Source organism: Macaca thibetana, chromosome 8 (genome assembly GCF_024542745.1).
Source record: "Macaca thibetana thibetana isolate TM-01 chromosome 8, ASM2454274v1, whole genome shotgun sequence".
NCBI classification, from domain to species: domain Eukaryota; kingdom Metazoa; phylum Chordata; class Mammalia; order Primates; family Cercopithecidae; genus Macaca; species Macaca thibetana.
Genome location: NC_065585.1, coordinates 20,606,756 through 20,633,124, shown reverse-complemented (window position 1 = coordinate 20,633,124; position 26,369 = coordinate 20,606,756). Strand labels below are relative to the sequence as shown.

General features: G+C 40.5%; 3 protein-coding genes across 44 annotated transcripts in view; 2 read left to right on the top strand and 1 right to left on the bottom strand.

Moving 5' to 3' along the window:
- NDUFB9 (NADH:ubiquinone oxidoreductase subunit B9) overlaps positions 1-26,369 on the top strand; it is a 576,062-nt gene that overhangs the window by 503,687 nt on the left and 46,006 nt on the right. For 2 of the 38 annotated variants that reach the window (XM_050801771.1, XM_050801758.1), the window contains exon 1: positions 16,934-16,937. The exons of 31 other annotated variants lie outside the window; for them this stretch is intronic. Coding sequence is in view for 1 of the 7 variants with exons in the window: in XM_050801725.1 (XP_050657682.1) it covers positions 3,764-3,771 (8 nt within the window). In the remaining 6 variants the exon portion in view is untranslated. Of the gene's footprint in view, positions 1-1,025; positions 1,030-3,755; positions 3,772-5,926; positions 5,931-7,552; positions 7,557-9,700; positions 9,705-16,933; positions 16,938-26,369 lie in introns of those variants that run through there. 5 more of the 38 variants (XM_050801741.1, XM_050801725.1, XM_050801736.1 and 2 more) reach the window with 5 other exon arrangements.
- RNF139 (ring finger protein 139) lies at positions 507-13,184 on the top strand. The gene is made up of 2 exons (XM_050801698.1): positions 507-794; positions 11,113-13,184. The coding sequence occupies exons 1-2, from the start codon at positions 614-616 to the stop codon at positions 12,924-12,926; spliced, it is 1,995 nt and encodes a 664-aa protein (XP_050657655.1). The 5' UTR covers positions 507-613; the 3' UTR covers positions 12,927-13,184.
- Positions 13,796-26,369, bottom strand: part of TATDN1 (TatD DNase domain containing 1) — a 233,945-nt gene continuing 221,371 nt past the window's right edge. For all 5 annotated transcript variants that reach the window (XM_050801710.1, XM_050801709.1, XM_050801711.1 and 2 more), the window contains 3 exons: positions 20,990-21,060; positions 19,047-19,173; positions 13,796-13,984 (listed from right to left, as the gene is read on the bottom strand). In XM_050801710.1, the coding sequence (XP_050657667.1) occupies positions 13,882-13,984; positions 19,047-19,173; positions 20,990-21,060 (301 nt within the window). In that variant the 3' untranslated portion in view covers positions 13,796-13,881. The remainder of the gene's footprint in view (positions 13,985-19,046; positions 19,174-20,989; positions 21,061-26,369) is intronic.

Below are 26,369 nucleotides of genomic sequence, written 5' to 3'. Positions count from 1 at the left end.
AAGCACCTACCCCTTCGCTAAGCCGACTCTGCGAGGGTGAAGCTGCAACCCCAAGGCCGGAAAACGCGGCTATCGAAAAGTGCGGCTACCGAAAAGCGCATGCGCCACGGGGTGGCATGAAGCTAGAGAAACCCGCGGAGGTGGGCGGAAACCATGGCAACCCTGCGGGATGACGACGTGGTGACCGTCCCTAGCGCTGGATTATGACGCAGGCAGTGGGCGCGGACTCTGCGGTTCGCTTGACTGACGGCGCAGCCTCCGGGCCTCGCCACAGCAGCAACGGCAGAGGCCAGCGGGCGAGGTCAAGATGGTGGCTCCGCGGGCGGGGGAGGCGGTGGAGGGAGGAGGAGTCAGACCTTAGCTTGCCGGAAACACCGAAACCCAGAGACCTCCTGGGGAGCCGCCGCTGCCGCCCTCTCGGCCGTAGCTGCCTCCGCCGCCTGCTCCACTTCGAGGGACGCGAGCGGGCGGCGGGGCGGGCCGTGAGAGAGACAGGAGAAGAAGGAGCGCAGGGGCGGAGTTGCCCGTCTTAGCCCCCGCCCCCGGCCGCGGCCCCGGGCCCTGCCCCGCGTGGCCCTGCCCGGCCCGCCCAGCCCCGGTGTGGCAGCGGCTCATGGCGGCGGTGGGGCCCCCGCAGCAGCAGGTGCGGATGGCCCATCAGCAGGTCTGGGCGGCGCTCGAAGTGGCGCTCAGGGTGCCCTGCCTTTACATCATCGACGCCATCTTCAACTCCTACCCCGATTCCAGCCAAAGCCGGTTCTGCATTGTGCTCCAGATCTTCCTCCGGCTCCTTGGTAAGGGAACAGGGTACCCTGCGTCCCGGGACCGCTCTGCGGGCCGAGATGTGCCCCGAGGAGCGGGCAGGCGTGCGAGGCCATGGGTCGAGTATGTGCCTTTGGGAACTACAGTTTCATCTCTGAAAGGGTCGTCTTTACGGGGTGGGAGGGGGAAGGAGATGATACTTGTCTGAGTTGACAGCGGAGCAGTCCCCCTAGCGAGGACTCAGTGTTGTACCTCAGTGAGAGGGGGAGAAAGCAAGAATGCGTGGGCATGCAGCTCTTTGCCCGTTTCTCTTGGGAAATGAGTACTGGCTTACCGCGTCCTATGCGACAGCCTTCGAAAAAACAACTGTATCCCAGGCTCGTCGTGTGTGACCTTGGACTTCTGCCAAGGCGTGGGCCTCAGTTTCCCTTTATTACAAAATGCAGAGTACTTGTATATTGTCACTTCTGCTGCACCCAAGGGTCCACAGGATCGTGAAGTGTCTGCAGTAAATGACATCCAAGCGAAGGAGACAGGGTTTCGAATGTCAGACCTTGAAACCATTACCAAAAATTCTCATGAAAGCGCGATGCTAAAATTTTCCATGAATAAACGAGAAGGTATTGAAGATGACTGTAAAAAGTGATGAGCCATTTGCCAAAGAAACGTCTGAAAATAATTCTTTGTTTCGTATGGATGGTGTGTTAAAAGTATCTTATATTTCATTTCTTCCTCTCCATCTTCACTTACATCATCAGAGTGAGATGCATTTATGCGTAAAATAATTTTTTAAGTAATTGCAACCTGGCAATTTTTGTTGATGAGGTAATTCTGGTGATCGGTCTTAAGTAGGCTAGTGCTTTTGAAGTGTTGCTGAGGGCAGACTGAGGGTGAGATCTTTACCAAGCCTTTCTGAATTACAAGCCATCTGTTGCTTTTATTCTTTCAAAAGAGGAGTGGCAATAAAGGCCGAATTTTGTTCTTAGCAATAAATAGCCATATTTTACATTTCTCTGGTACTTTCCTTTTGCAAAACATTTTCACTGGTATTATCAACCTAACCTTCAAACATCCCCCAGAGGTGGGTGGTGGTATTCTCATTTTACAAACCAGGAAACAGGGTCATAGAGGTTAAGTGTTGCTCTTGGTAGGCAGCCGGTAAGTGGTTGCCAGAGCCTGGGGCTTAAAAATCTTTTGACATTAAGTATGGTTTACTTTTCTCCCTAACAGCTGCAGTCCAGATACAGAATGCTATAGTAATGATCATATGCTAGATCTTAAAACTAAAGATGTGAACGTGATGTTCAGCTCAAGCTGCTTGTAACCCACCGGCTACCTGATTCCAGCTGCTCCTACTTGCCACTGCTAACGTATACCACCACCACAATTTGTGTTAAAAATTGGGCTGTTTGAGAGGATTCTGCATATTCAGCCCAGAAATAGTGTAGTGACTGCTTTGAATATTCTTACAGCATGATGACTGCAGATTCTCTGAGAATCCCTTTGGGACCTGGTGCTTTAATGCAATACTCTGTTGAGCTTCAGGCTAGGCAGCTTCAAGGAAAAGAAGTATTTTCTTTAATTAAATAATTTGTAGTTTGAGAACATTGAACGAAGTAATCTGGTATTTTCCTTATACTAGCCATGCTTCTTTTGTAATAAGTCTTGAAAGTTTGTGTTTGACGGTTTAAAGAAGGGCGTGACTTAAGGCGACTGCTCAGTGCTTTGGTTTATTTTTGCCTTTTAAAAAAATGGACAATGATGACATCTGTTTCATAGGGTGTTAAAGACAATAAAACTATTTTAATGCTTCATTTAATACCATATTTTGTTAGATATTTTGGTCTTTTGAAATCATCAGCAAAGTATTGGTGCTGTTTATTTGAAAATTTTGATCCCAGAATCTCTGGATCAGACTTTGAGAAATACAAAATATTTTTCAGATCTATCATCTGACTCTTCTTATATTATGTCATGTAATTATGCTAATTTTTCATATTTGTAAGGATGATAAGAATGAAAAAAACTGGTTTTGGTGCTAAAAAATTATATGTTACTAAAAGACACAGGTTTGTGTGTAAAATATGCCAATGGATAGTTGAAATTAATCGTTCTGCCTTGTTAGTTTTTTTGTAGTTGTAGACTTCTCAGTACTACTGTGTATAAGTCTTACCACTTGTCAACCTCACCCTTTTCTTTAAAATTAATGTGTAAAAATGGAAATCTCTCTCTTAAGTAAAAAGCATTACCAGTTTTATGTATGGTGGTAGAAGTATTTACTCCCTTCTACCTACAAAGTGGTGCTACAACTGTACCTTCATTTGATATCAAAACTAATTTGAGATTTCAACCGGTTGGAAAATAAAGCAACTCATTTTGGAGATCCAAATAAAAATCTATGACAATATATAGAATATTTAAGAACATAAAGCCATGTCTTAAGGGGTGTTAAATACTAAATGAAACTCAACCCAGAGCAGCATAATGCTGAGTTAGCAAATTTAAATTTTTAACCAAGGCAGAAAATGCAAGCCTAGGAGTTTGTTTTAATAGTATTACTCATGGTGATAATTCACTGAGGTGGGAAAAGTCTTTAAACATAACAGCAAACCCAGAAGTTCCAAGGAAAAATCTGATAAATTTCAGTACATAAAAATGAAAAGCTTTTTTATGGCAAAACTTTAAAAATCTTTAAATGACAAACTGAGAGAAAATACTTGTATCATAAGTGATTGACGTTCTAGTAAGCGTTTTACTCTGCCAGGGAAGTTGAGGCAGGAGAATCACTTGAACCAGGGAGTTGCAAGGTGCAGTGAGCCGAGATCGCACCACTGCACTCCAGCCTGGCGACAGAGCGAGACTGTCTAAAAAAAACAAAACAAGAAAAAACTTATACTCCCTTAGGAAAATCCCTAAGACAAGCAATTCACAATTAACAAAATGCAGATGTTCAATAAGCAAGAGAAAAAGTATTTAGCCCATCCTGCAGGAGCTTGATTTTATGGGGGGAAAAAAAGGACTTAGCCTTTCTTATAGTTAAATACAGTCAAGACCAGGTATGGTGGATCACACCTGTAATCCCAGCACTTTGGGAGGCCGAGGCGGGCAGATAGCTTGAGGCCAGGAGTTTGACACCAGCCTGGCCAAATGGCGCAACCCGTGTCTACCAAAATATTAGCCGGGCACAGTGACTCCTGCCCGTAGTTGCAGCTACTCTGGAGGCTGAGGCACGAGAATCACTTGAACCAGGGAGGTGGAGGTTGCAGTGAGCCAAGATCGTCCCACTGCACTCCAGCCTGGGCGATAGAGCGAGACTGTCTCAAAAAAAAAAAAAAAAAAAAAAAAAAGTCAAAAAAAATTTATCAGATTGGTGAAAAGTTCAAAGTTTTGCAAAAGCATTTACCTTTTTGAACTAGGTAAATTTATACAATTTTGGAAGACTCTTTTTTTTTTTTTTTTTTTTTTGAGACGGAGTTTCACTCTTGTTGCCCAGGCCAGAGTGCAATGGCGCGATCTCGGCTCATCACAACCTCCGCCTCCCCGGTTCCGGCGATTCTCCGGCCTCAGCCTCCGGAGTAGCTGGGATTACAGGCAAGTGCCACCACCCCCGGCTAATTTTTTTTTCTAGTTTTAGTAGAGACGGGGTTTCTCCATGTTGGTCAGTCTGGTCTTCAACTCCCGACCTCGGGTGATCTGCCCTCCTCGGTCTCCCAAAGTGCTGGGATTACAGGCGTGAGCCACCGTGCCCGGCCCGGAAAACTGTTAATATCAGTGTAAAACTATTTGGCACTATCAACTGTCATTTACAACTGACTTTTTTGTTTGTTTTGTTTTAAAGACAGAGTCTCGCTCTGTCATCAAGGCTGGAGTGCAGTGGCGTGATCTCGGCTCACTGCAACCTCCACCTCCCAGGTTCAAGCGATTCTCTTGCCTCAGCCTCCGGAGTAGCTGGGATGCCTGGCTCGTACAACTTTGGACTCACAATTTCAATTCTAGGGAATTGGCCTAGAGATATAGTTGTACAAAAGGACTATGGGCAAACACTACTGGAAATAACAAAGCAACAAACTTAATCTAAATATGTATTGATACAAATCTGTTCATTGTATTAGGTCCAGCCATGCAATAAAGTTCTTGAAAGGAATGAGATAGCTATTTTTGGTGCTGAAAAAGACCTCAGAAAACCTATGAAGTGAAAAAACAAAGCCGAAGTAATTATAACTGGCAGAGGAATAGACAGAGATTTCTCAACAGTTGCAGTATTGACATTTTGGACAGGATAATTCTTTGTTTGCGGATGAGAGCTCTTCTGAATGCACTGTAAGATTTTTAGCAGCGTCCCTTTCCCCTGCCCATTAGATGCAGGAGCACCTTGCACCCCAACAACCCAATGTGACAGCCAGAGCTGTCGCTAGATATTGCCAAATCCTGGTTGAGAACCACTGGGATAGACAAATAGATTAGTACTTAGCCTTATTTATAATTAAATACATAGCCCAGAAACAGACACAAATGTATATATAGATATAATGTGTTTCAGAGAAAGAATTGAAGTACCTTGAGATAAACATGGACTGTTGAATTAATGATCATTTTGTTACACCTTTGGAAATAAATTATACTAGATGTCTACCTCATGTCAATATATAAACAGTCACTTCTAGACTGGGCAGTGTAGTGAGACCCTGTCTCTGCAAAAATAAAAGTTTAAAAAAATAGCCATACTTGGTGGTGGGCGCCTGTAGTCCTATCTACTCAGGAGGCTGGGGTGAGAAGATCGCTTGGGCCCAGGAGTTCAAGGCTGCAGTGAGCTATGATTGCATAACTGCACTCCAGCCTGGGTGGCAGACAAGACCCTGTCTCTTAAAAAAAAAAAAGTCATTTCTAAGTGTATTCTTACCTAGATGTATATGTAAATATGAAATGAAGAACTTTAAATTTTTAGAAAAAAAATATGGAATATCTTATTTTTCCAATCTTAGATTAAGGGAGAAATTCTGTAAAAATATATAAAAGCAAATACATAATGAAGATTGATAAACTGAATGATACTCAGGTTAAAAACCTATGTTAATCAAAAGATCGCACCACTGCACTGCAGCCTGGGCAACAGAGCGAGACTCCATCACTAAAAATAAAGAAAGAAAGTGAAATCTCGGGTAAGGGGGAACTACTGTACTTACATTTACCGATTTATTATAAAGGCAACTACAAAGGTCACAGATGAATTAACCAGATGGAAGGAGATGTACTAGGTGAGGCAAAGAAGGAGAGAAGGGGAGAAGGGGCGTGGAGCCTCAGTGTTCAGCTGAGAGCTGACAGAACTCAGTCCTTTTGGGTTTTTATGGAAGCTTCCTTAAATAGACATGATTGATTAAATCACTAGTCATTGGTTTATGGACTCAAGCTTCAGCTTCTTCCCCCTCCCCAAATGTGGGGGCTGGGGGTAGGAATCAAAGGTATAACCCTTAATCACTGGGTTGATTCTCCTGGCTACCTAGCCCCCATCCTGAAGCTATCTAGGGGCCCCCAGGCACCAGTCATCTGATTATTGTACAAAACAGTCATCACTCCAGAGATTCCAAGGATTTTAGAAGCTATGTCAGAAAATGGGATAAAGACCAAATACTAATTTTTTTTTTTATGATATCACAGATGGGAAAGACAAACTAGAAAAACTTGCTTTAACTCTTCATTTAACACCTCTCTGTAGGGTTTGGCTTTTTAAAATCCATGTTCATATATTTTTAAAATAAAAATATAAAAGCATACTTGTTATAATTTCAGGTTAAAAGCAAAAGTTTAATTTTGTGTTATTAATACTTAGAATACCATTTTTTTTTTTTTTTACCTAAAATAAGAATCCAATAGAAATTTTTTCTTTATAGTTTATCAAGTATGCCAACAGATTAACAACATTTCAAGACACTTTGTTGTAAACTTCATTGCAGAAGGCTCCCTTGGGAGTAAGGTAGTAATAACATTTATTTCTGTGCTTTTCCATATTCTGTCAGGTATTGAAATGTTTTTCAACAAGTTGCTTTTTGTTTTAAAGGTATTTCGGGTACTTGGAGAATTGTAAATATTATGTTTTGTACCCTGATTTTTAGTCATAAGTTTCCAGAAGAGGGTAAGGGTATGAATAGACTTTACACATAAAAGAGTGAAACACTTTGTTATGTAACATGTATAGTAAGTTTTTTTATTTTTTCCTTTGTTTTTATTTGCCTGTTTTTGGTAATCCAGATTGAGAAGGCCTGAACTTTCATGAGTTGAGTTCGTATATAGTTTCAAAGTTCCTGAATTGATTTGGATACCTCCCTCTTTTTGACTACCTTGAAAACTCTAGTGAACTCTCTTAATCACAGGAGAATTGGACTGGGATCTCTGAGTTGTGATTTCAGTAAATTCTGTTCTCTTTTAATTTTTTATGCTTTATATACAGCCTTGATTACTTGTGCAAGTCACTTCCAAATCCTAATGAGAAACTGTCTCTGGACTTTTATATTTTCTTAGATCTACAGTGTAAATACTAAGAAAGCATTTCATATCTAATGTAAGAATGCACTGAAACTTTGATATTATTCTGCAAAGGCCATGAGAAAGATGATTACTTTGGAGACTTATTACTTGGGATGTTTGCTTTTAAAATGAGAGCAGATTCTTCCCAAACTCCATAAGTAGGAACGTGACTATAAGGAAAATCTGTGAACCCCATATACCTACAAACTTTGGGTAGGAATTAAAACGTGTACTATTCTTGAAATGTTAACTCACTGTTACATCTTGGGGGGTGTGATTTTAATCAGGATAGAGTATTGTCAGATTGTTACTTGCTGGGACACATCCAAATTTTGAGGTTGTAGTCTTACTACATTATTTGTCTATTTGATGCCTTCCCCTTTTTTCTTTGATACATTTGCATAAAGCACAATGGCACTTTTTCACTAGAAATGTTTCTAAAACCCAAATCATTTCTTCATTTGTGTGTGGTAAAAACAAGCTTCAGGAGAAAAGTTATTAGAATTTTAAAAAATAGTTATAAAATTATAGCAAAGCTCATGAATAGTTACTGAAGATTACTTTACTACTTTGTGAATAGCAAGTTGACAAAAATAATTTACGGTTCCTGCTTGACTTTCTCCCCTCTAAGTGGCATAAAGTAGAACTAGAGTTTTTTTGTTTTGGTTTTGACCCAACTTAGAAGATTTGTTTTAAAGTTTCTGAAGTTTTGTCTCAGGAAAATAAGGTTGTTTTCCATGTAGAGAATGTAAGATTACATATGGCATCTGGTAGGCTGAATTAATTCCATTTCCTTGTTACCTTCCATGGAAGAAGTTTCCAATAAAAAAAATCTTTTCTGGGCAGGAGTTCGAGACCAACCTGACCAACGTGGAAAAACCCTGTATCTATTGAAAATGCAGAATTAGCCGGGCATGGTGGTACATGCCTGTAATCCCAGCTACTTGGGAGGCTGAGGCAGGAGAATCGCTTGAACCTGGGAGGCAGAGGTTGCAGTGAGCCGAGATCACGCCATTGCACTCCAGCCTGGGCAACAAGAGTGAAACTCCATTTAAAAAAAAAAAATACCTATTTCCTGTTAAAAGAGCCTGTTCTGCGTTTACAACTCTTTGGGAGATTATTAGTGGCCCATTTGCTTGGGGAATCAGGTGGTTTGTATTTAGAGGTTTATATGTCTTCTACCTTATTGTGTCCTTTTGTTTTCCTTTTCACAAATGACTTGACACTTTGGCACAGAATACATTTTAAATCCCTGGACAGAGGCATCATTTAAAGGAACTAGCCCTTGCCTATATGTGCAATGGATTGTGAAATGCGTCCACTGTAATAATATGCAGTGTCTTAATTACCTGCTGAAATAAGGTGGATAGATGGATTTTTATTTTATTTAATATTTATGTATTTATTTGAGACAGGGTCTCCCTCTGTCACCAAGGCTGGTGTGCAGTGGCGTGATCTCAGCTCTCTGCAACTTCTGCCTCCTGGGTTCAAGCGATTCTCCCACCTCAAGCCCCTGAGTAGCTGGGAGTACAGGCACGTGCCACCACGCCTGGCAAATTTTTATATTTTTGGTAAAGACAAGGTTTCACCATATTGACATGGTCTCGAACTTCTGGCCTCAAGTGATCCACCCGCCTCAGCCTCCAAAGTGCTGGGATTACTGGTGTGAGCCACCGCGCCTGGCCAAGATGGATTTTTAACTTGGAGTTTGTCACTTTTTCTGTACTCCAGGGTGTGGTTTCTCATTGTCTTTTTCATAGATTTTATTTTTCAAGCAGGCTGTATTTTGTCATTGCCTTTAAAAACATCCAGAAGTGACAGACATTCCCACTGTCATTCCCAATGTCCCAATAAGTACAGTGAATACTATTGTACTTACTTTGTACAAAATATTGTAGGATCCATAGATGGACAAGGTAGGATCCTTGCTTTCTGTTACAGATACATGTATAATAGGGTAGATTATGCTTAGATAACTGCAGACTACAGTATCAGGTGGTATGAGTGTTAAGTGTTTCACTGAGTTCTGCAGGTATGCTGAAAGAACAGTTTCTATCAAAGAAAGTAGGATGCTAGGATAAGTAGGATTTGAACAGTCAGGGATTGGGAAGTTGGTGGGGACATCATTCCAAGCAAAGAGAATGTAAACACTGCTGTAGCTATAGTGGAGAAAAGAATGTGTTTGGGGAACCCAAGTCTGTGTGTGTGTGTGTTAGGAGGAATATTACTGTAAAGCAAATTGGATCCTTGAGTGCCAGGAGCAAGAATGTAGATTTTAGTTAATAGTAATTTCAGAGCCGCTGAAGTATTTTGAGCAGAGGAATGAAGAAAGGCAATTTGGTGATGGCTTGTAGATGGATTTGGACAAGATGAAGGTTTTTTTGAGACAGACTAATTGATTGGTGTCACAGAAAAGGGGGATAGAGGTGTTAGAAGAATTTGGCAACTAATTGGCAAAGTTTGAGCATGTGGGGCTGGGTTGGGAGTATCTCTAAGAGAACAATAATGGTACCTTCAACTGAAATAGCAAATCACAAGGAAAAGCTGATTCTAGGTTAAGGCAAGTTGAGTTTCAGAACTTTGGAAATTTGCAGTTGTAATGTAGGAGTGAAAGTAGGTGAGTATTCAGATGACATTCCCATTGTTGAAACCTTGGATAATAATGTGTTTATTGCAATCCTACTTAAAATGTGCATTTCTGTCAGAGTACAAAGAAAGATGGTGTCTATGGAGTGGGGGAAGGAGAATTATCATTTTCTAAAAACATGTCTTGGTTTTCTGAGTGTTACTTTTGTAATGTGAAGAACAATAAAAAGAGATGACTATTTTAAGAAACAGATTCAGCATTGTACAGGAAAAAGGGAACTTGGAGGATGTTTCTAAGTCTGAAGGAAACTATTTAGGAGGAAAGAAAAACTGAATTTTGGATCCTTTGGAGAATGCTCAGAGTTAAGGAGTAGGAAATAAGAGCTGCCATGAGTTCACAGTTTGAAGAAAAGGAGGAATTAGGTGGAAGTATAAAACTTGAACTTGATTTCCTAAAGAATGCTTAAAAAAAAAAAATCTAAAACTTGGCTGGGCGCGGTGGCTCACGCCTGTAATCCCAGCACTTTGGGAGGCAAGGCGGTGGAATCACTTGAGGTCAGGAGTTAGAGACCAGTCTGGCCAACATGGTGAAACCCCGTCTCTACTAAAAATACAAAAATTAGCTGGGCGTGGTGGCAGGTGCCTGTAATCCCAGCTGATTACAGGAGGCTGAGGCAGGAGAATTGCTTGAGTCTGGGAGGCAGAGGTTGCAGTGAGCTGAGATTGCATCGCCAGCGCACTCCAGCCTGGGCAATGGAGTGAGACTCCGTCTCAATCAATCAATAATAAATGAATCTAAAACTTAATAGGAACAAATGTTTTCCATTTGGGTTATTTTTAACCCAATTTTTAAAATTATCTTAATTTTAATGATTATGAAATGATAAAGGACATATTCTTTTGAGTTTTAAAACTTGTTAAAATGTATGTACCACTACACATTCATCTTGAAGAGATAATTTAGTAATTTGGTGCCTTGGACATACACAGTGTTACTTGAAATACTTTGGAAATTAGAAAGTAAGGAATGAAACTTTAAAGAATAATTTATTATGTTTGGTCTGTCCTCCTGAACTCTGACTTTACAAAACCTTTATTGCCCTTTACGCCTAAATCGTCTTGAGGCTTAATGTTCATAACTGAAAATATTCATATTTCCTAATTAAAGAATATCATAACTATTAGTGGGGAAACATTCTTACAAAGACTTCATTCAAATGACTTTTTCTTTCTTTCTTTCAGGTATATTTGTATCCAGTATTGTTCTGATCTTGTCACAACGATCACTTTTCAAGTTTTACATGTACAGCTCAGCCTTTCTATTAGCTGCAACTTCAGTGTTGGTGAATTATTATGCTTCTTTGCACATTGACTTCTATGGTGCCTACAACACATCAGCTTTTGGAATTGAGCTGCTTCCTCGAAAAGGTCCCTCGCTGTGGATGGCACTTATCGTTCTACAGCTAACACTTGGAATTGGATACGTTACACTACTCCAGATTCATTCCATCTATTCACAATTAATTATTTTGGATCTCTTGGTTCCTGTAATAGGCTTAATCACAGAGCTACCATTACACATCAGAGAGACTTTAGTGTTTACTTCTTCCTTGATTCTCACATTAAATACAGTGCTTGTCTTGGCAGTGAAACTGAAGTGGTTTTATTATTCCACACGATATGTTTATCTTTTAGTGAGGCATATGTATCGAATTTATGGATTACAGTTGTTGATGGAGGACACATGGAAGAGGATTCGTTTCCCAGACATACTGCGAGTCTTTTGGCTAACAAGAGTTACAGCTCAGGCTACAGTGTTAATGTACATCTTAAGGATGGCAAATGAAACTGATTCCTTCTTTATTTCTTGGGATGATTTTTGGGACCTCATTTGCAATCTTATAATTAGTGGATGTGATTCTACACTAACTGTACTGGGCATGAGTGCTGTAATTTCCTCAGTAGCCCATTACTTGGGGCTTGGAATATTGGCCTTTATTGGATCAACTGAGGAAGATGACAGGCGGCTTGGCTTTGTTGCACCTGTTTTATTTTTTATTTTGGCTCTTCAGACTGGGTTAAGTGGGCTAAGACCAGAAGAGAGACTTATTCGCTTAAGTAGAAACATGTGCCTTTTATTAACTGCAGTCCTGCATTTCATCCATGGAATGACAGACCCTGTATTAATGTCTCTCAGTGCCTCTCATGTGTCATCTTTTCGTAGACATTTTCCTGTGCTGTTTGTCTCTGCTTGCCTGTTTATTCTTCCTGTCTTACTCAGTTATGTTCTTTGGCATCACTATGCACTAAATACATGGTTGTTTGCAGTTACAGCATTTTGTGTGGAACTGTGCTTAAAAGTAATTGTTTCTCTCACTGTTTATACGTTATTCATGATTGATGGCTACTATAATGTCCTCTGGGAAAAGCTTGATGATTATGTCTACTACGTTCGTTCAACAGGCAGTATTATTGAATTTATATTTGGAGTTGTAATGTTTGGAAATGGGGCTTACACTATGATGTTTGAGTCAGGAAGTAAAATTCGGGCTTTTATGATGTGCCTACATGCATATTTTAACATCTACTTACAAGCCAAAAATGGCTGGAAGACATTCATGAATCGTAGGACTGCTGTGAAGAAAATTAATTCACTTCCTGAAATAAAAGGGAGCCACTTACAAGAAATAAATGATGTATGTGCAATCTGCTATCATGAGTTTACAACATCTGCTCGTATTACACCATGTAATCATTATTTCCATGCACTTTGCCTTCGGAAATGGTTGTACATTCAAGATACTTGTCCAATGTGCCATCAGAAAGTATACATCGAAGATGATATCAAGGATAATTCAAATGTATCTAACAACAATGGATTTATTCCACCCAATGAAAATCCAGAGGAAGCTGTAAGAGAAGCTGCTGCTGAATCTGACAGAGAATTGAACGAAGATGACAGTACAGATTGTGATGATGATGTTCAAAGAGAAAGAAATGGAGTGATTGAGCACACAGGCGCAGCAGCTGAAGAATTTAATGATGATACTGACTGATGAAAATAGCATTTATTAATCATTGAGGTATTTGTTTAAAATTCAGTTCATCCAAAATGGAGTGATATCCTTCACCTTCAGTGTGTAACCAAGCACAAAAACAGTATCAATGTTGAATCTGTGAATGGTTTTCCGTTTACTGTGATGTGCTACTGTAAATATACCTCTTTAATTACTTCTGGTCTCTTTGGTGACCTGTTTAAATTTGTGTACATTATTGTACATAGAATAAAATGTTTTCACATTTTTATGACAAAATTTGAACAAATAGCTTTTTAATAGCTGTAATGATCATATGGTGCGTCAACTGTGCCAAAGATTCTTCAATGAAATCATATAACGTATCTAACTTTGGACCTCAGTTTTTCTTCAGAATGGGTGGGAGAATGAAAATGCAAATCAGGAAACCACATTAAAGTTAAGGAAATAAAATAATTTGACCAGAGGATAAGGGACATGAGAGAGTATTTTAAAACTAAAGAAAAAATTAGCCTGCCAGAAGCAACTGAGGAACTTTTTTGAAACTTGAGTAGCAGTGTAATTGAGCTGAGTTTGAAAGTCATGATTCAGAGACCGAGGGTTGGGAAATAAACTGTATCAACTAAACTTTGATATAAACCAGAATGTGCTAAATGTTTTTTATGTAAAATTGGTATATTTGTTAGCCATTCTGTGTCTGCAGTATTGTCATAAAATTGTCCTTTCATTCTTTTGGAGATATTACAGAACAAAAATAGTTTATTGTTATTATTATTGTTTTAAACTAAGGTACTCAATGATATAAAAACATCCTGATCTGATTTTATGAGAAAAAGAAGGGGAATGGTGGAGAATGCTGTGTACCAATATATAGTATTTCTTTAGACAACTTGCAGATAATTTCTTTATTGAAACTATCAGTAAGTTTTACTATGAAATTTTACATACATGATGGAAAGTGGAAGACATATACCAATTATATTCCAGGAAAAAATACTTTAATAGTATTGTTATATAGGGTATTGGCTAATTCCAGTGGATCCTCATCTCTCACTGCTGACATTATCTCCAATATTTGACTAAAACAAAACAAAAACAAAAATGGTTAAATCTCCAAGTATATATTCTGTTTTAAAGCTATATAATAATTTTCCACACAAAGGGAAAATATTAGAGCACCTTTAATAGAATAAAGCTTAACAGTTATTAAGTTTTTCAGCAGCATCAACAGAAAAACTTACTGCCAGTAACTACAAACAGATTTATGGACTGTCTTGCATATAACTAGAGCTAAGAACCAGGTTCAAGTAAATTATTAAAGCAGACATCTGTATTATGTACACCACTTCTGGCATTAACTGAGTGGAAATGAAGAGTCCTTTTCAATTGTGAGTCATAGCATGTTCATTAGTGGGTCATGATGAGCATTTCAAACATTGACAAGTACACTGTACTTAGTAAGGGTAAGTACTGTTCCATTTTTTGTTTCATTTTATTATGTATGTTCATCCTAAGTCACAATGTAATTTGTACTGGGGGACAGCGGCCACAGTTGGAAAGCCACTGCTACAGAACTAGTCCTTGAGAGACAGCAAATGAAGGTATTAGGTTGCTGCAAAAGTAATATTTATGTGGTTGTTGAGGGGGAGGGCTTTCTGTGCTTCTACCCCTGCAAGAGAGAGAAGTCCAGGTGTCCATCCTTCAGTTTCTTTCTTTCTCTTTTTTTTATTTCTCTCTCTTTCTTCCCTTCCCTTCCCTCCCCCTTCCTTCCTTTTCTTCCTTTTTCTTTTTCTTTTTTGAGATGGAGTCTTACTCTGTCACTCAGGCTGGAGTGCAGTGGCGCGATCTCAGCTCACTGCAACCTCTGCCGCCCGGGTTAAAGTGATTCTCCTGCCTCAGCCTCCTGAGTAGATGGGATTACAGGCGCCTGTGATCAAACCCAGCTAATTTCTGTATTTTTAGTAGAGATAGGGTTTCATTCACCATGTTGGCTGGGCTGGTCTTGAACTGACCTCGTGATCCACCCGCCTGGGCCTCCCAAAGTGCTGGGATTACAGGTGTGAGCCAGGGCGCTTGGCCGCATCTTTTCCGTTTCTGTGCTTACAATAATAACGATCCATAGTGTCTCCTAGCAATATTATATATAACATTTTAAATACTGAACTGGAAAGTTCCAAAGTCAAAATTGAACATTTAAATATTCTTTGCCCAAGCTTTTTGTTCCCTTAGTGGGTATCTTAAATGTTAACACCTAAAGGAATTAAGGATGGAGATCTAAGATTAATAGGAATTTAAAAAATTGTTTTGTAATAGTGACTTTCAAAAGCCTTGCTTGATGTTTATACAAAGCAAACATTATGCTGAATTTTTATCTGACAGTCAAGATATGCTGAAAGCAAATCTATTAACATTTAAATTAAGACAGTGAAAATCCATGTTTCTTCGGAAACTACCAAATGTCCCTCTGTATGCACTCAGAATTGGAACTCTTGATTAGTGCTGCTGATGACACAGTTTTGAAGGTCACAGCAGCTTTGCTAAGATTATATTGCATAGCAATTTTATTGAAATTAATTTATAAGAAATCTATTGGGCCGGGTGTGGTGGCTCATGCCTGTAATCACAGCACTTTGGGAGGCCAAGGCGGGCAGATTGAGCTCAAGAGTTTGAGATCAGCCTGGGCAACACAGTGAAACCCTACTTCTACTAAAACACAAAAAATTAGCCAGGCGTGGTGGTGGAGGCCTATAGTCCCACCTACTCGGGAGGCTGAGGCAGGAGAATTGCTTGAACCTGGGAGGTGGAGGTTGCAGTGAGCTGAGATTGTGCCACTGCACTCCAGCCTGGGCAACAGAGCGAGAGACTGTCCCCCCCACCAAAAAAAGGAAATCTATTGGAGCTTAGGACATCCTATTTTACTATTTGATAATGCAGTTTATGGAAATCTTTGAATAACCCTTCTGTAGCCAAGCCATGCCGTTTCCATACATCTTCAGTGGTCAAAGCTGCAGTTACTCCAAAAGGAATATAAAGTTGTTTAATATCCCTGAGAATTTAGTGGCTTTTGTTTAGTGTGGCACTTTTACAGTAGGCACAGGTTTTGCTTTTTTTTTTTTTTTTTTTTTTTTTTTTTGAGACAGAGTCTCACACTGTGGCCCAAGCTGGAGTGCAGTGGTGTGATCTTGGCTCACTATAACCCCTGCCTCTCAGGTTCAAGTGATTCTCCTGCCTCAGCCTCCCGAGTAGCTGTGATAACAGGCGCCCACCACCATGCCCGGCTATTTTTTTGTATTTTTAGTAGAGACAGGGCTTCTCCACATTGGCCAGGCTGGTTTTGAACTCCTGACCTCAAGTGATCTGCCTGCCTCGCCTCCCAAAGTGGTAGGATTACAGGTGTGAGCCACTGCGCCCAGCCAGGCAAAGGTTTTTAAAGTCTTACAAGATCTGTATGATTCCTGCCACTATTTCCTTTCCAGCCCCTCCCCATACTGATACCAGTTATAGCTTAAAAAAAAAAAATTGCTACTGTCCTGCTTAAAATCCTTTGGGTAGTGATAAAATCTAAGCAAAATGCTGGCATATAAGAGGCCTCACAATCTGGGCTCACTCTACCTTCCCAGACTTGACTTCTTCCACTTACCCTGTGCATCCCACTTTCTGCCACACTTGTTCCTCTGGATTAGCCAGGCCCTTCTGCAGTCTGCCTTTGCTCCAGGTGTTTGTCTTTCTCTGACCTAACTCCCAGTCACGCCTAGTAAACAACTGAAATGTCACCTTGGTGTAGCTCTCTCCTGTTTCCCCTCAAAGCAGACAGTTGATGTGCCCTATGGTCTTGGTCATATATTCCTATTTGTATAACAGCACTACTATCTTGGACTCTGTCTGCTTATTTGCTCCAGGAGGGCAGGGGTCCTCGCCTGACTCACTGAATGCCTTATCTAAAGTGCCAGGCACAGGTGGATGGATAAAGACAGGTCTTGGTTCTTCTGTGTAGCCTTAGTAACTTGTACCTTTCCTGACATATGGCAGGGGCTCCAAAATAACTGTTGCAAACAACTTATATCTAAAAGACTTCTATAAACATAATTAGAATGTAAAATTGTTAACAGAATGGAGGTTGATAAAATGACTTTGCAAGTAGGAATTAATTTGCCAACTCATAATTAGCAGTAGATCAGATGATTGTGTATTTTTGAAATGTGGTTTAAATCTTTTCAGCTTGCAGATGCTAAATTTTCCTAAGCTCTGCAGCTAACTGAAGAGCAGGTATTCATGAAGCCTTCACAGTTTTTTTTTTTTTGAGACGGAGTTTCGCTCTCGTCACCCAGGCTGGAGTGCAATGGCGCGGTCTCTGCTTACTGCAACCTCCGCCTCCTGGGTTCAAGTGATTCTCCTTCCTCAGCCTCCCGAGTAGCTGGCATTACAGGCATCTGCCACCAGGCCTGGCTAATTTTGTATTTTTAGTAGAGATGGGATTTCACCATCTTGGCCAGGCTGGTCTCAAGCTCCTGACCTCAGGTGATCTGCCTGCCTCAGCCTCCCAAAGTGCTGGGATTACAGATGTAAGCCACCATGCCCGGCCAGCCTTCATAGTTCTTAAACAGTCTACATTTAAAAACACCTTGAAATTTTGTCTTGCAAATGTATAGCTAAAGTCAACAGCTATAATCTTATACAAGATTAAAGAAATATAAAAAACTGACTTGGATACACTGTTGGCAACTACTTCCTGTAAGCTGGCTGCTGGCAAAATAACAGTTTCTTTTCTCTAGTGTCCTCTTAGATCCCCCAAAAATTGGCTGGGTGTGGTGGCTGATGCCTATAATCCTAGCACTTTGAGAGGCTGAGGTCAGGAGTTTGAGACCAGCCTGGCCAACATGGCAAAACCCCGTCTCTACTAAAAATACAAAAATTAACTGGGTATTGTGGCACGTGCCTATAGTTCCAGCTACTTGGGAGGTTGAGGCAGGAGAATTGCTTGAACCTGGGAGGCGGAGGTTGCAGTGAGCCAAGATCACTCCACTGCACTCCAGCCTGGGCAACAGAGTGAGATGGTCCCCCAAAACAGTATTTAGAAATACTGTTTCATCACTGAATTTGCAAGTACTTACATTTCTTTATTTTTTAAAATTTTTGTTACTTCTTTAGAGACAGGGGTCTCCCTATGTTGCCTGAGCTGATATTGAACTCCTGAGCTCAAGCAGTCTTCCCAAGTAGCTGGGATACAGGCGTAGGCCACCCTGCCTGGCTGCTTCAGTTTTCAAGACTTTGTCAGCTGAAGCATGTTAATAAAGGAAAAGAACCTTTCAAACGTATTTTTATAGAGTAATTCTTCACTGTTCTGCCTGCTGGATATTAGATCTGGCTTATCTTCTAATACTATTTTCCTGTTAAAAACTACTGAAAACAAAAGATGGTGCATATGCAATGAATAGTCTTAAAAGCAACAATCTATTTTGTTTTCTTTTTTACCCCTCATGAAGACACAGTACCAATTAGTTTTTGTGAATGTGTTATAAGTATGCCCAATTGTCTGAACTGATAAATTATGTAAGACTGATATAATCTAGATTAAATTATCTGTGCAAAGAAAATAAATTGGATTAAGTACCCATTAAAATGATATAACCACCTTTTCCTGTTTCCTTTACAGCTCTTTGACAGATGGATAATAGTCCCTCTTTTCACCTGTGCTATACATCACAATTTAAAAGATGATTCTGATCTGCTGCTTTTTTAGGAAATAAAATGTGCTAAAGTCCCACCCCCTTTGATTGGAAAAAGGGCGTCTACCCCCTTTGATTTGGAAAAAGGGGTTCGTCCTTAAGATCACTTATCCTTTTGTTCTGAGGCTTAAAGAAATGTGTTATTTCTTAGATTTATAGCGGCTGTCAAATCATTTAAATCCAAAATATTCTGCTAAGGCTTTCTTGTTACCAAAGAGTAGCAGGAAGTTGCAGTGAGAATGGGACTTAAACTAGGTATACAAATTCCTCCAAATCACTGCATTAATATGGTGGCCTTGAACCTGAACTTCACTTGGATTTTGCAAAATTTTAATTCTGTCCCTTGCGTTCATTTTGTAAGTGGCATCTGGTGGTTGACTAATGATTTTGAAGACCGTGAAAGCAAAATACTCACATTATATGGCAGGGTTCATTTCTGTCTTTTAAGCAGTGCCCACTTTCCCACTTCTTTTTGGTAGGAAATGCAGTTTTTATATATTTTGATCCAGCATGTGTACTTTTGACTCCACACCAAGGTGCATCTAGTTAAGCAAAGAAAGTGTCTCTTAAGGGCTTTACATTAAAGAAATTTTTATGACCATTATCGAACTAATACATAACCTGTAAATGATAAACCATGATTCAGCTTCCAAAATGGCGCAATTATTGCAACAGAAAACAGCTCTAAGAAAAGCACAAAATCTTGAATTGCATCTTAAATACCTTCTAAAACTCACTTTTATTCTTTTTTTCTGCTACCATTGTTGGTGTGCAGCATGCTTTAAAAAAAAGACCTAAACCTTAAATATAATTGTGTAACCACATGAAAACATTTAAACAGATTTTTTTTCTGTTTTCAAAATCTTTTTCGCTATGCATGTAGTGAGGTTTGCATAAGTTAAACAAATTTCCATCTTTACTGAATGTGAAACTGGTTTTGAATATTTTTAAATAAAGAATTACAATAGTTTACACATTTTACAAGCATCGTACTTTTAATCAAATCATTTTGTTTTCCTGACTGCCCAAGGAAATGAACGTGATTTCTCCAGAAAGGCTCAGTCTTGATTTTCCTAAAGTCCATGGTATAAGGACAGCCTTGACAGGGTTTAGATAGAAGTTTTAGCTTTTTACCTTATTTATTATTTTTTTGAGATGGAGTCTCACTGTCTCGAAGGGTGGAGTGCAGTGGCGCAATCTCGGCTCATTGCATCCTCTGTCTCCCAGGTTCAAACGGTTCTTGTGCCTCAGCCTTCTGAGTAGCTGGGACTACAGGCATGTGCCACCACGCCCAGCTAATTTTTTGTATTTTTTGTAATTTTTGTTTTTTTGAGATGGAGTTTCGCCGTTGTTGCCCAGGTTGGAGTGCAATGGTGTGATCTCAGCTCACTGCAACCTCCGCCTTCCGGTTTCAAGCAATTCTCCTGCCTCAGCCTCCTAAGCTGGGATTGCAGGCATGTGCCACCATGCCCGGATAATTTTGTATTTTTAGTAGAGACGTGGTTTCTCCATGTTGGTCAGGCTGGTCTTGAACTTCTGACCTCAGGTGATCCGCCCACCTCGGCCTCCCAAAGTGCTAGGAATACAGGCGTGAGCCACCGCGCCTGGCCTCACCTTGTTTTGAGAGGCAACATATTCTAAAATCCTTATACTAAACCAGTATAAATTGTCGCACTGTAAAAAGTGCTGTAGAATTAAGCCATTATAAAGACACTGTGTAAACAAAATTCTGAACAGATTTTGAAACTTGGAAGTGTGATGTGCTTAGTCAAGGCCCCTTGTTTATGTACTTGTAACTACAACCTCCTGAGTTACGTATACATATATATGTGTGTGTGTGTGTGTATATATATATATATATATATATTTTTTTTTTGATATGGAGTCTCACTCTGTCACCCAGACTGGAGTGCAGTGGCACAATCTCGGCTCACCGAGTAGCTGGGACTACAGGTGTCTGCCACCATGCCCGGCTAATTTTTTGTATTTTTATTAGAGACAGGGGGTTTCTCCATGTTAGCCAGGATGGTCTCGATCTCCTGACCTCGTGATCCACCCACCTTGGCCTCCCAAAGTGCTGGGATTACAGGCGTGAGCCACCACACCCGGCCCTCCTGAGTTATAGTCTAACATCTCATTTTCTAAGTGCTTAGACATAGCAAACTTCTAAAATTGAAAAAAAATCATTTGCATATATTTTTCCATTAATAACCCCCAAAGATCTTCTGGAAAGCACAATTGTTGAGGTTGAGCATGCTGTTTTAAAATACTTGTCCACTTAAAGTTTGAAGTCAAATTTCTTTTTCTTTTTTGTTTGGTATGGTTTAATATGAAACAAAGTTCTGAAAACAAACTTACCTGTCTCAATCATTAATTTTTCACTAGGAATTGACTTCAAAACTTCCAAATTAGCTTCAGTTTTCAGTGAACTTAAAAAAAGAAGTGTATACATATATTTATTTTAAAAGGCAGCAATTAACGAATACCTTTTTTCATATCACAACTTGTCTAAAGTACTACAAGACCAATCCAAAACCCCATAGCATTTTGTTTTCAGTATACTTTAGAAAGTATTTGCACACTACCATACTTCAACAATCCAGATTAAGATCTATTTTAACCCTATCTGCCTTCCGGGGATGCAATTTTCCATGCTTATTAGTTGGTTTCCAACAGCATTCCGTATCAGTCTAAGTAAAATTTAACTTTTTAAAAAAAGAATTCATTTGCTTCTGAGTAATTTGCATAACTTAGAGATGCTCCTAAGGCTGTTAACGTTCATTTCCTGAATTTTCCATTTTTAGCCCAAGACAGATTCTTCACTCTACTTGAGCAGAATTATGTATCTGCACCCTTGCCATGGTTTCTTTGTAGGATGAACTCTACTCCTTGAATCTGGCTTTGGCCTCAAGTCTTGCTATGGCTGCCTGAGCCTCTATCAGCCAAAACCCAGCTGACTCAAAGATCCATGAATGCAAACATAAATGCTTCCTGTAATGTGGCAGTGAGGTTTGGGATGGTGTAGCATATAATGTGATGGCAATGAAGGCCGGGCGCGGTGGCTCAAGCCTGTAATCCCAGCACTTTGGGAGGCCGAGACGGGCGGATCACGAGGTCAGGAGATCGAGACCATCCTGGCTAACACGGTGAAACCCCGTCTCTAATAAAAAATACAAAAAAAAAAAACTAGCCGGGCGAGGTGGCGGGTGCCTGTAGTCCCAGCTACTCAGGAGGCTGAGGCAGGAGAATGGCGTGAACCCGGGAGGCGGAGCTTGCAGTGAGCCGAGATCTGGCCATTGCACTCCAGCCTGGGTGACACAGCAAGACTCCGTCTCAAAAAAAAAAAAAAAAAAAAAAAGAAATGCAACCACAATACAATTATCATATTTAAGAAAAACCCAAATCTTCTAGTATTCAAATTTCCAGTCGTCTCAGAGGCATACATTCTTTTTAAGTTTGATTAAATTAGGACACAAATGAGAGGCCTACACATTGCAATTGGTCATTGTCTTCTAAAGTCTCAACCTATTAAAATCTCCTGCGTCTTTTCCCCCTTCACATTTATTGTTGAAGAAACCAAGCTGTTCACCCTGTGCAGTGCCCTAGTCTTGATTTTGCTGATTTTATGTGTGTTCCAGTTTAACAGGCTCCTCTGCCCTCTGTATTTTTTTCTTTTGAGACGGAATCTCACTCTGTTGCCCAGGCTGGAGTGTGTTGGCAAAATCCCAGCTCGCTGCAACATCCACCTCCCGGGTTCAAGCGATTCTCCTGCCTCAGCCTCCCGAGTAGCTGGGACTACAGGTGCCTGCCACCACGCCCGGCTCATTTTTGTATTTTTAGTAGAGAGGGGGTTTCACCATGTTGGCCAGGCTGGTCTCAAACTCCTGACCTCAGGTGATCCACCCACCTCGGCCTCCCAAAGTGGTGGGATTACAGGCACGAGCCACCGCACCTAGCCTGCCCTCTGTATTTCTTATAGTAGATCTAGAGTACCATCTACAGGCTGGATAAGATTGGGGTTGGATGTTTTTGGGGGAAGACCATTTCATAGGTGGTGGTGTGATCTTTCATCTACAGGCATATATCTGGTTCTATTTTTGTGATCTAAGGCAGCCATGGATGCCCAATGCATAATTCACCAGGAGCTACTAAATGTTGATATAATTCTATCAGCCCTTTACTTATTAGAGTACTTCCATAAAACGAAAATTCTCTATGTCTATTACTTGATTGCTCAAATATATGTAGTTTGTACAGAAAATATGTATCTTTCTGTCAAATGTGTTGATTCCCTAACTTCTTCCATTGGTGCTATTATTTTAACATCACCATTCATTTATATAAGGAGCTCTTATTCTTTTATGTTCTTTTAGCATTCTGTTCATATTTCATGTGCGTAACATCTCAAATCCCACTATGTTGGGTCTCACTGGGGTTAGGTTTTCTATTTATCTTGGTCCTTTTCTTTCATGCTTCTGGTTCACCGCATTTGTCTGGTGGTCCTTGGATATCCATTTATATTTAGGGAGGTTGCTAGTGTTGCGTTTCCTTTGCTTTTGTGAAAGCAGGACTGTTTTACTACCAGTTCTCTTCTCTGAGTGGGGATTCTTAGTGAGACCTTCTTGTGGGAGAGGGTATATTATGAAACTACATTTAAAGGTAAGAGTATAGGGAGCTAATTGTTAGGCTCATGGTTCTCTAAATGCTTTCCTTTGTGGACTGATAATAAGCACTTCAAGCCTTAGTCCTCACCATAGTTTTTTCAATTTTCTTAAGAAAACCCCTACCCCTGGCCCCTGTGTAAATGTTTACTGCTTTTGTCCTCTATGCACAGGAGTGGATATGGGAGTGAGATCTTTTCTCTCTATAGGCCCTCAATTGATCATCCTTTCTAGTACTAGTTCACACTAATTCTAAGCTGAAAGCCCCCCCTACTGGATTTTGTTTGCCAGACTTGCTCCCATCTCTCTGAGGCCCCTTAGTGGTGTAATCTAAGCTTTCTCTTTCAGTTTTACCCGTCTTCAGAAATCCACAGAACAGACGGAGTGTCTCACTGTCACCTGGGCTGGAGTGCAATGGCGCAATCTCGATTCACTGCAACCTCTGCCTCCTGGGTTCACACAATTCTCCTGCCTCAGCCTCCCAAGTAGCTGGGATTACAGGTGCCCACTACCACACCTGGCTAATTTTTTGTATTTTTAGTAGAGACAGGGTTTCACTATGTTGGCCAGACTGCTCTCAAACTCCTGACATTGTCATCTGCCTGCCTCGGCCTCCTGAAGTGCTGGGATTACAGGCGTGAGCCACTGTGCCTGGCCTCTTCTTCTTCTTTTTTTTTTTTTAAATTTAAGAGATGGGGGTCTCGTTAAGTTACCCAGACTGGTTATACCTGTAGCTCTAGCTACTGAGGATGCTGTGGCAGGAGCATCACTTGAACTCCTGGGCTTACCCAGCTACAGAACATTTATCAGCAAAAAACTGGCCTTTTTTCTTTGCTATTATAGATTCTTTCCTTTTTCAATATCTATAATTTTATTTTAGTAGGATTTTAGGAGGGGTGGGTGGGATGTCATTAGTTTGACATTAAGTAGCAATTGGTGCTCTCTAGAAAAAAAAATTATTATTTTCAGCCAGCTTGGTCAATATAGATATTTTGTAAAATATATTGATGTGGTTGGTATGGATAGTATATTTAAAAGTTTTTTTTCTTTTTCTTTTTTTTTTTTTAAAGACAGAGTCTCGCTCTGTCGCCCAGGTTGGAGTGCAGTGGTGTGATCTCGGCTCACTGCGAGCTCTGCCTCCAGGGTTCACGCTATTCTCCTGCCTCAGCCCCCCGAGTAGCAGGGGTTATAGGCGCCCGCCACCTTGCCCAGCTAATTTTTTGTATATTTAGTACAGAGGGGGTTTCACTGTGTTAGCCAGGATGGTCTCAATCTCCTGACCTCATGATCCGCCCGCCTCGGCCTCCCAAAGTGCTGGGATTACAGGTGTGAGCCACTGCACCCGGCCTATTTAAAACTTTCACTAAATTTTTAGATTATTTGTATTTTTGATCTCACTAAATCATGTCTGATTAGCTTAATATTCTTCTACGTCTATCCTTTGACTATAAAAATTTGCCCAAATATATATACTAATAAATATTTTAAAGAGAAGCCAGTATTTCTGTTTAATAAGGTTTCCCATTTAATGATGAGCAACTACACGATTCTGAAGTCAAGTCTGAAATACATCTTCCCATTTTCTTTTTTTTTTTTTGAGACAGAGTCTCACTCTGTCGCCCAGGCTGGAGTGCAGTGGCGTGATCTCGGCTCACTGAAACCTCCGCCTCCTGAGTTCAAGCGATTCTCCTGCCTCAGCCTCCCGACTAGCTGGGACTACAGGTGCCTGCCACCACCCCAGCTAATTTTTGTATTTTTAGTAGAGATGGGGTTTTACCACATTGGCCAGGCTGGTCTTGAACTCCTGACCTTGTGAACCACGCACCTCAGCCTCCCAAAGTGCTGGGATTACAGGTGTGAGCCACGGTGCCCGGCCATCTTCCCATTTTCTTGGGGGAAAAATTCTAATTTAACTTTTAGGAACCAAAGACTTTATGTGATATGTGGATTAAGTTATATTATGATAAGTTAATATATTAAGTTATATTAAGTTATAAGTGGATTATCACATCTCAGAGACTCAGATTAAGATGACAATGAATAGATTTCAAAATAAGAATATAAACATTCACTTTAATAAATGACTAACCTATTAATTCTGAAGCTAATATTAATGTAGGAGAAAAGAATCTTTTGTGATTAGCTTAAAGCAACATCATAATAAACTCAAGATCATTTAGAAATATCTAAGACAGGAGCCAGGTATGGTGCCTCATGCCTGTAATCCAAGCACTTTGGGAGGCAGAGGCAGGTGGACAGCCTGAGCTCAGGAGTTTGAGACCAGCCTGGGCAACATAGTGAAACCCCATCTCAACAAAAAGTACAGACATTAGCCAACCATGGTGATAGGAGCTTGTGGTCTCAGCTATTATACTTGGGAGGATTGCTTGAGCCCAGGAGGTTGGGGCTGCAGTAAGTCGTCCAGCTTGTGAGACAGAGTGAGACCCTGGTCTCAAAAAAAAAAAAAAAAAAAAAATCTAAGAATTAATGGTTTTAAGTTGGTGAAATAAAGATCTTCTACCCCCTTCTCTTAAAAAAAAGTTACAAGGAGAAAAGCAGGATTTTTAAAAATGAAACTAGGAGACATATGTTACCCCAAATCACAACATATAAAGTTGAAAGTGGACAGAGAAATGATAAACGACCAGTGTTTAAGTGCCAAGTGACTTAAATGCTATGTGCCTGGAGAGAAAGACAAGCAAACCCAGAAGCAGATATAGTCCCTAGAAAGTGGAGTAAGGCAGGGACTGAAATGGAGATTGTTTGAGAAAACTTCAAGAGAAGATAGATGGGATTCCTAGGTTACATATCTGTGACTTGGTGCAGAGAAAGAGGTGCTGGGTCTCAAGAGAACCTACATCAGAAACACGTGGAGAACAACAAGCACAGAGGAGTACAGGCATCAGGCACAGGCCTAAGCATGGAGACCGGGGCAGCCCACTGAACAGGGAGACCCTCTAACCCATCCTGCTCCAAAACACTGTCAGGGACATTTATAAACCCCTTCCCTCCACTGTTCCCCACTTTTCCAGCAGAGAACACAAGATCCCTTTCTGGAGAAACTGAACCAACCCAGA

What these genes read in the sequence shown, in the direction of transcription:
- RNF139 (XM_050801698.1), top strand. Translation starts at nt 614, where the DNA reads ATGGCGGCGGTGGGGCCCCCGCAGCAGCAGGTGCGGATGGCCCATCAG. An exon ending in GATCTTCCTCCGGCTCCTTG is followed by an intron (nt 795 to 11,112) that starts GTAAGGGAACAG and finishes TCTTTCTTTCAG; the next exon opens with GTATATTTGTATCCAGTATT.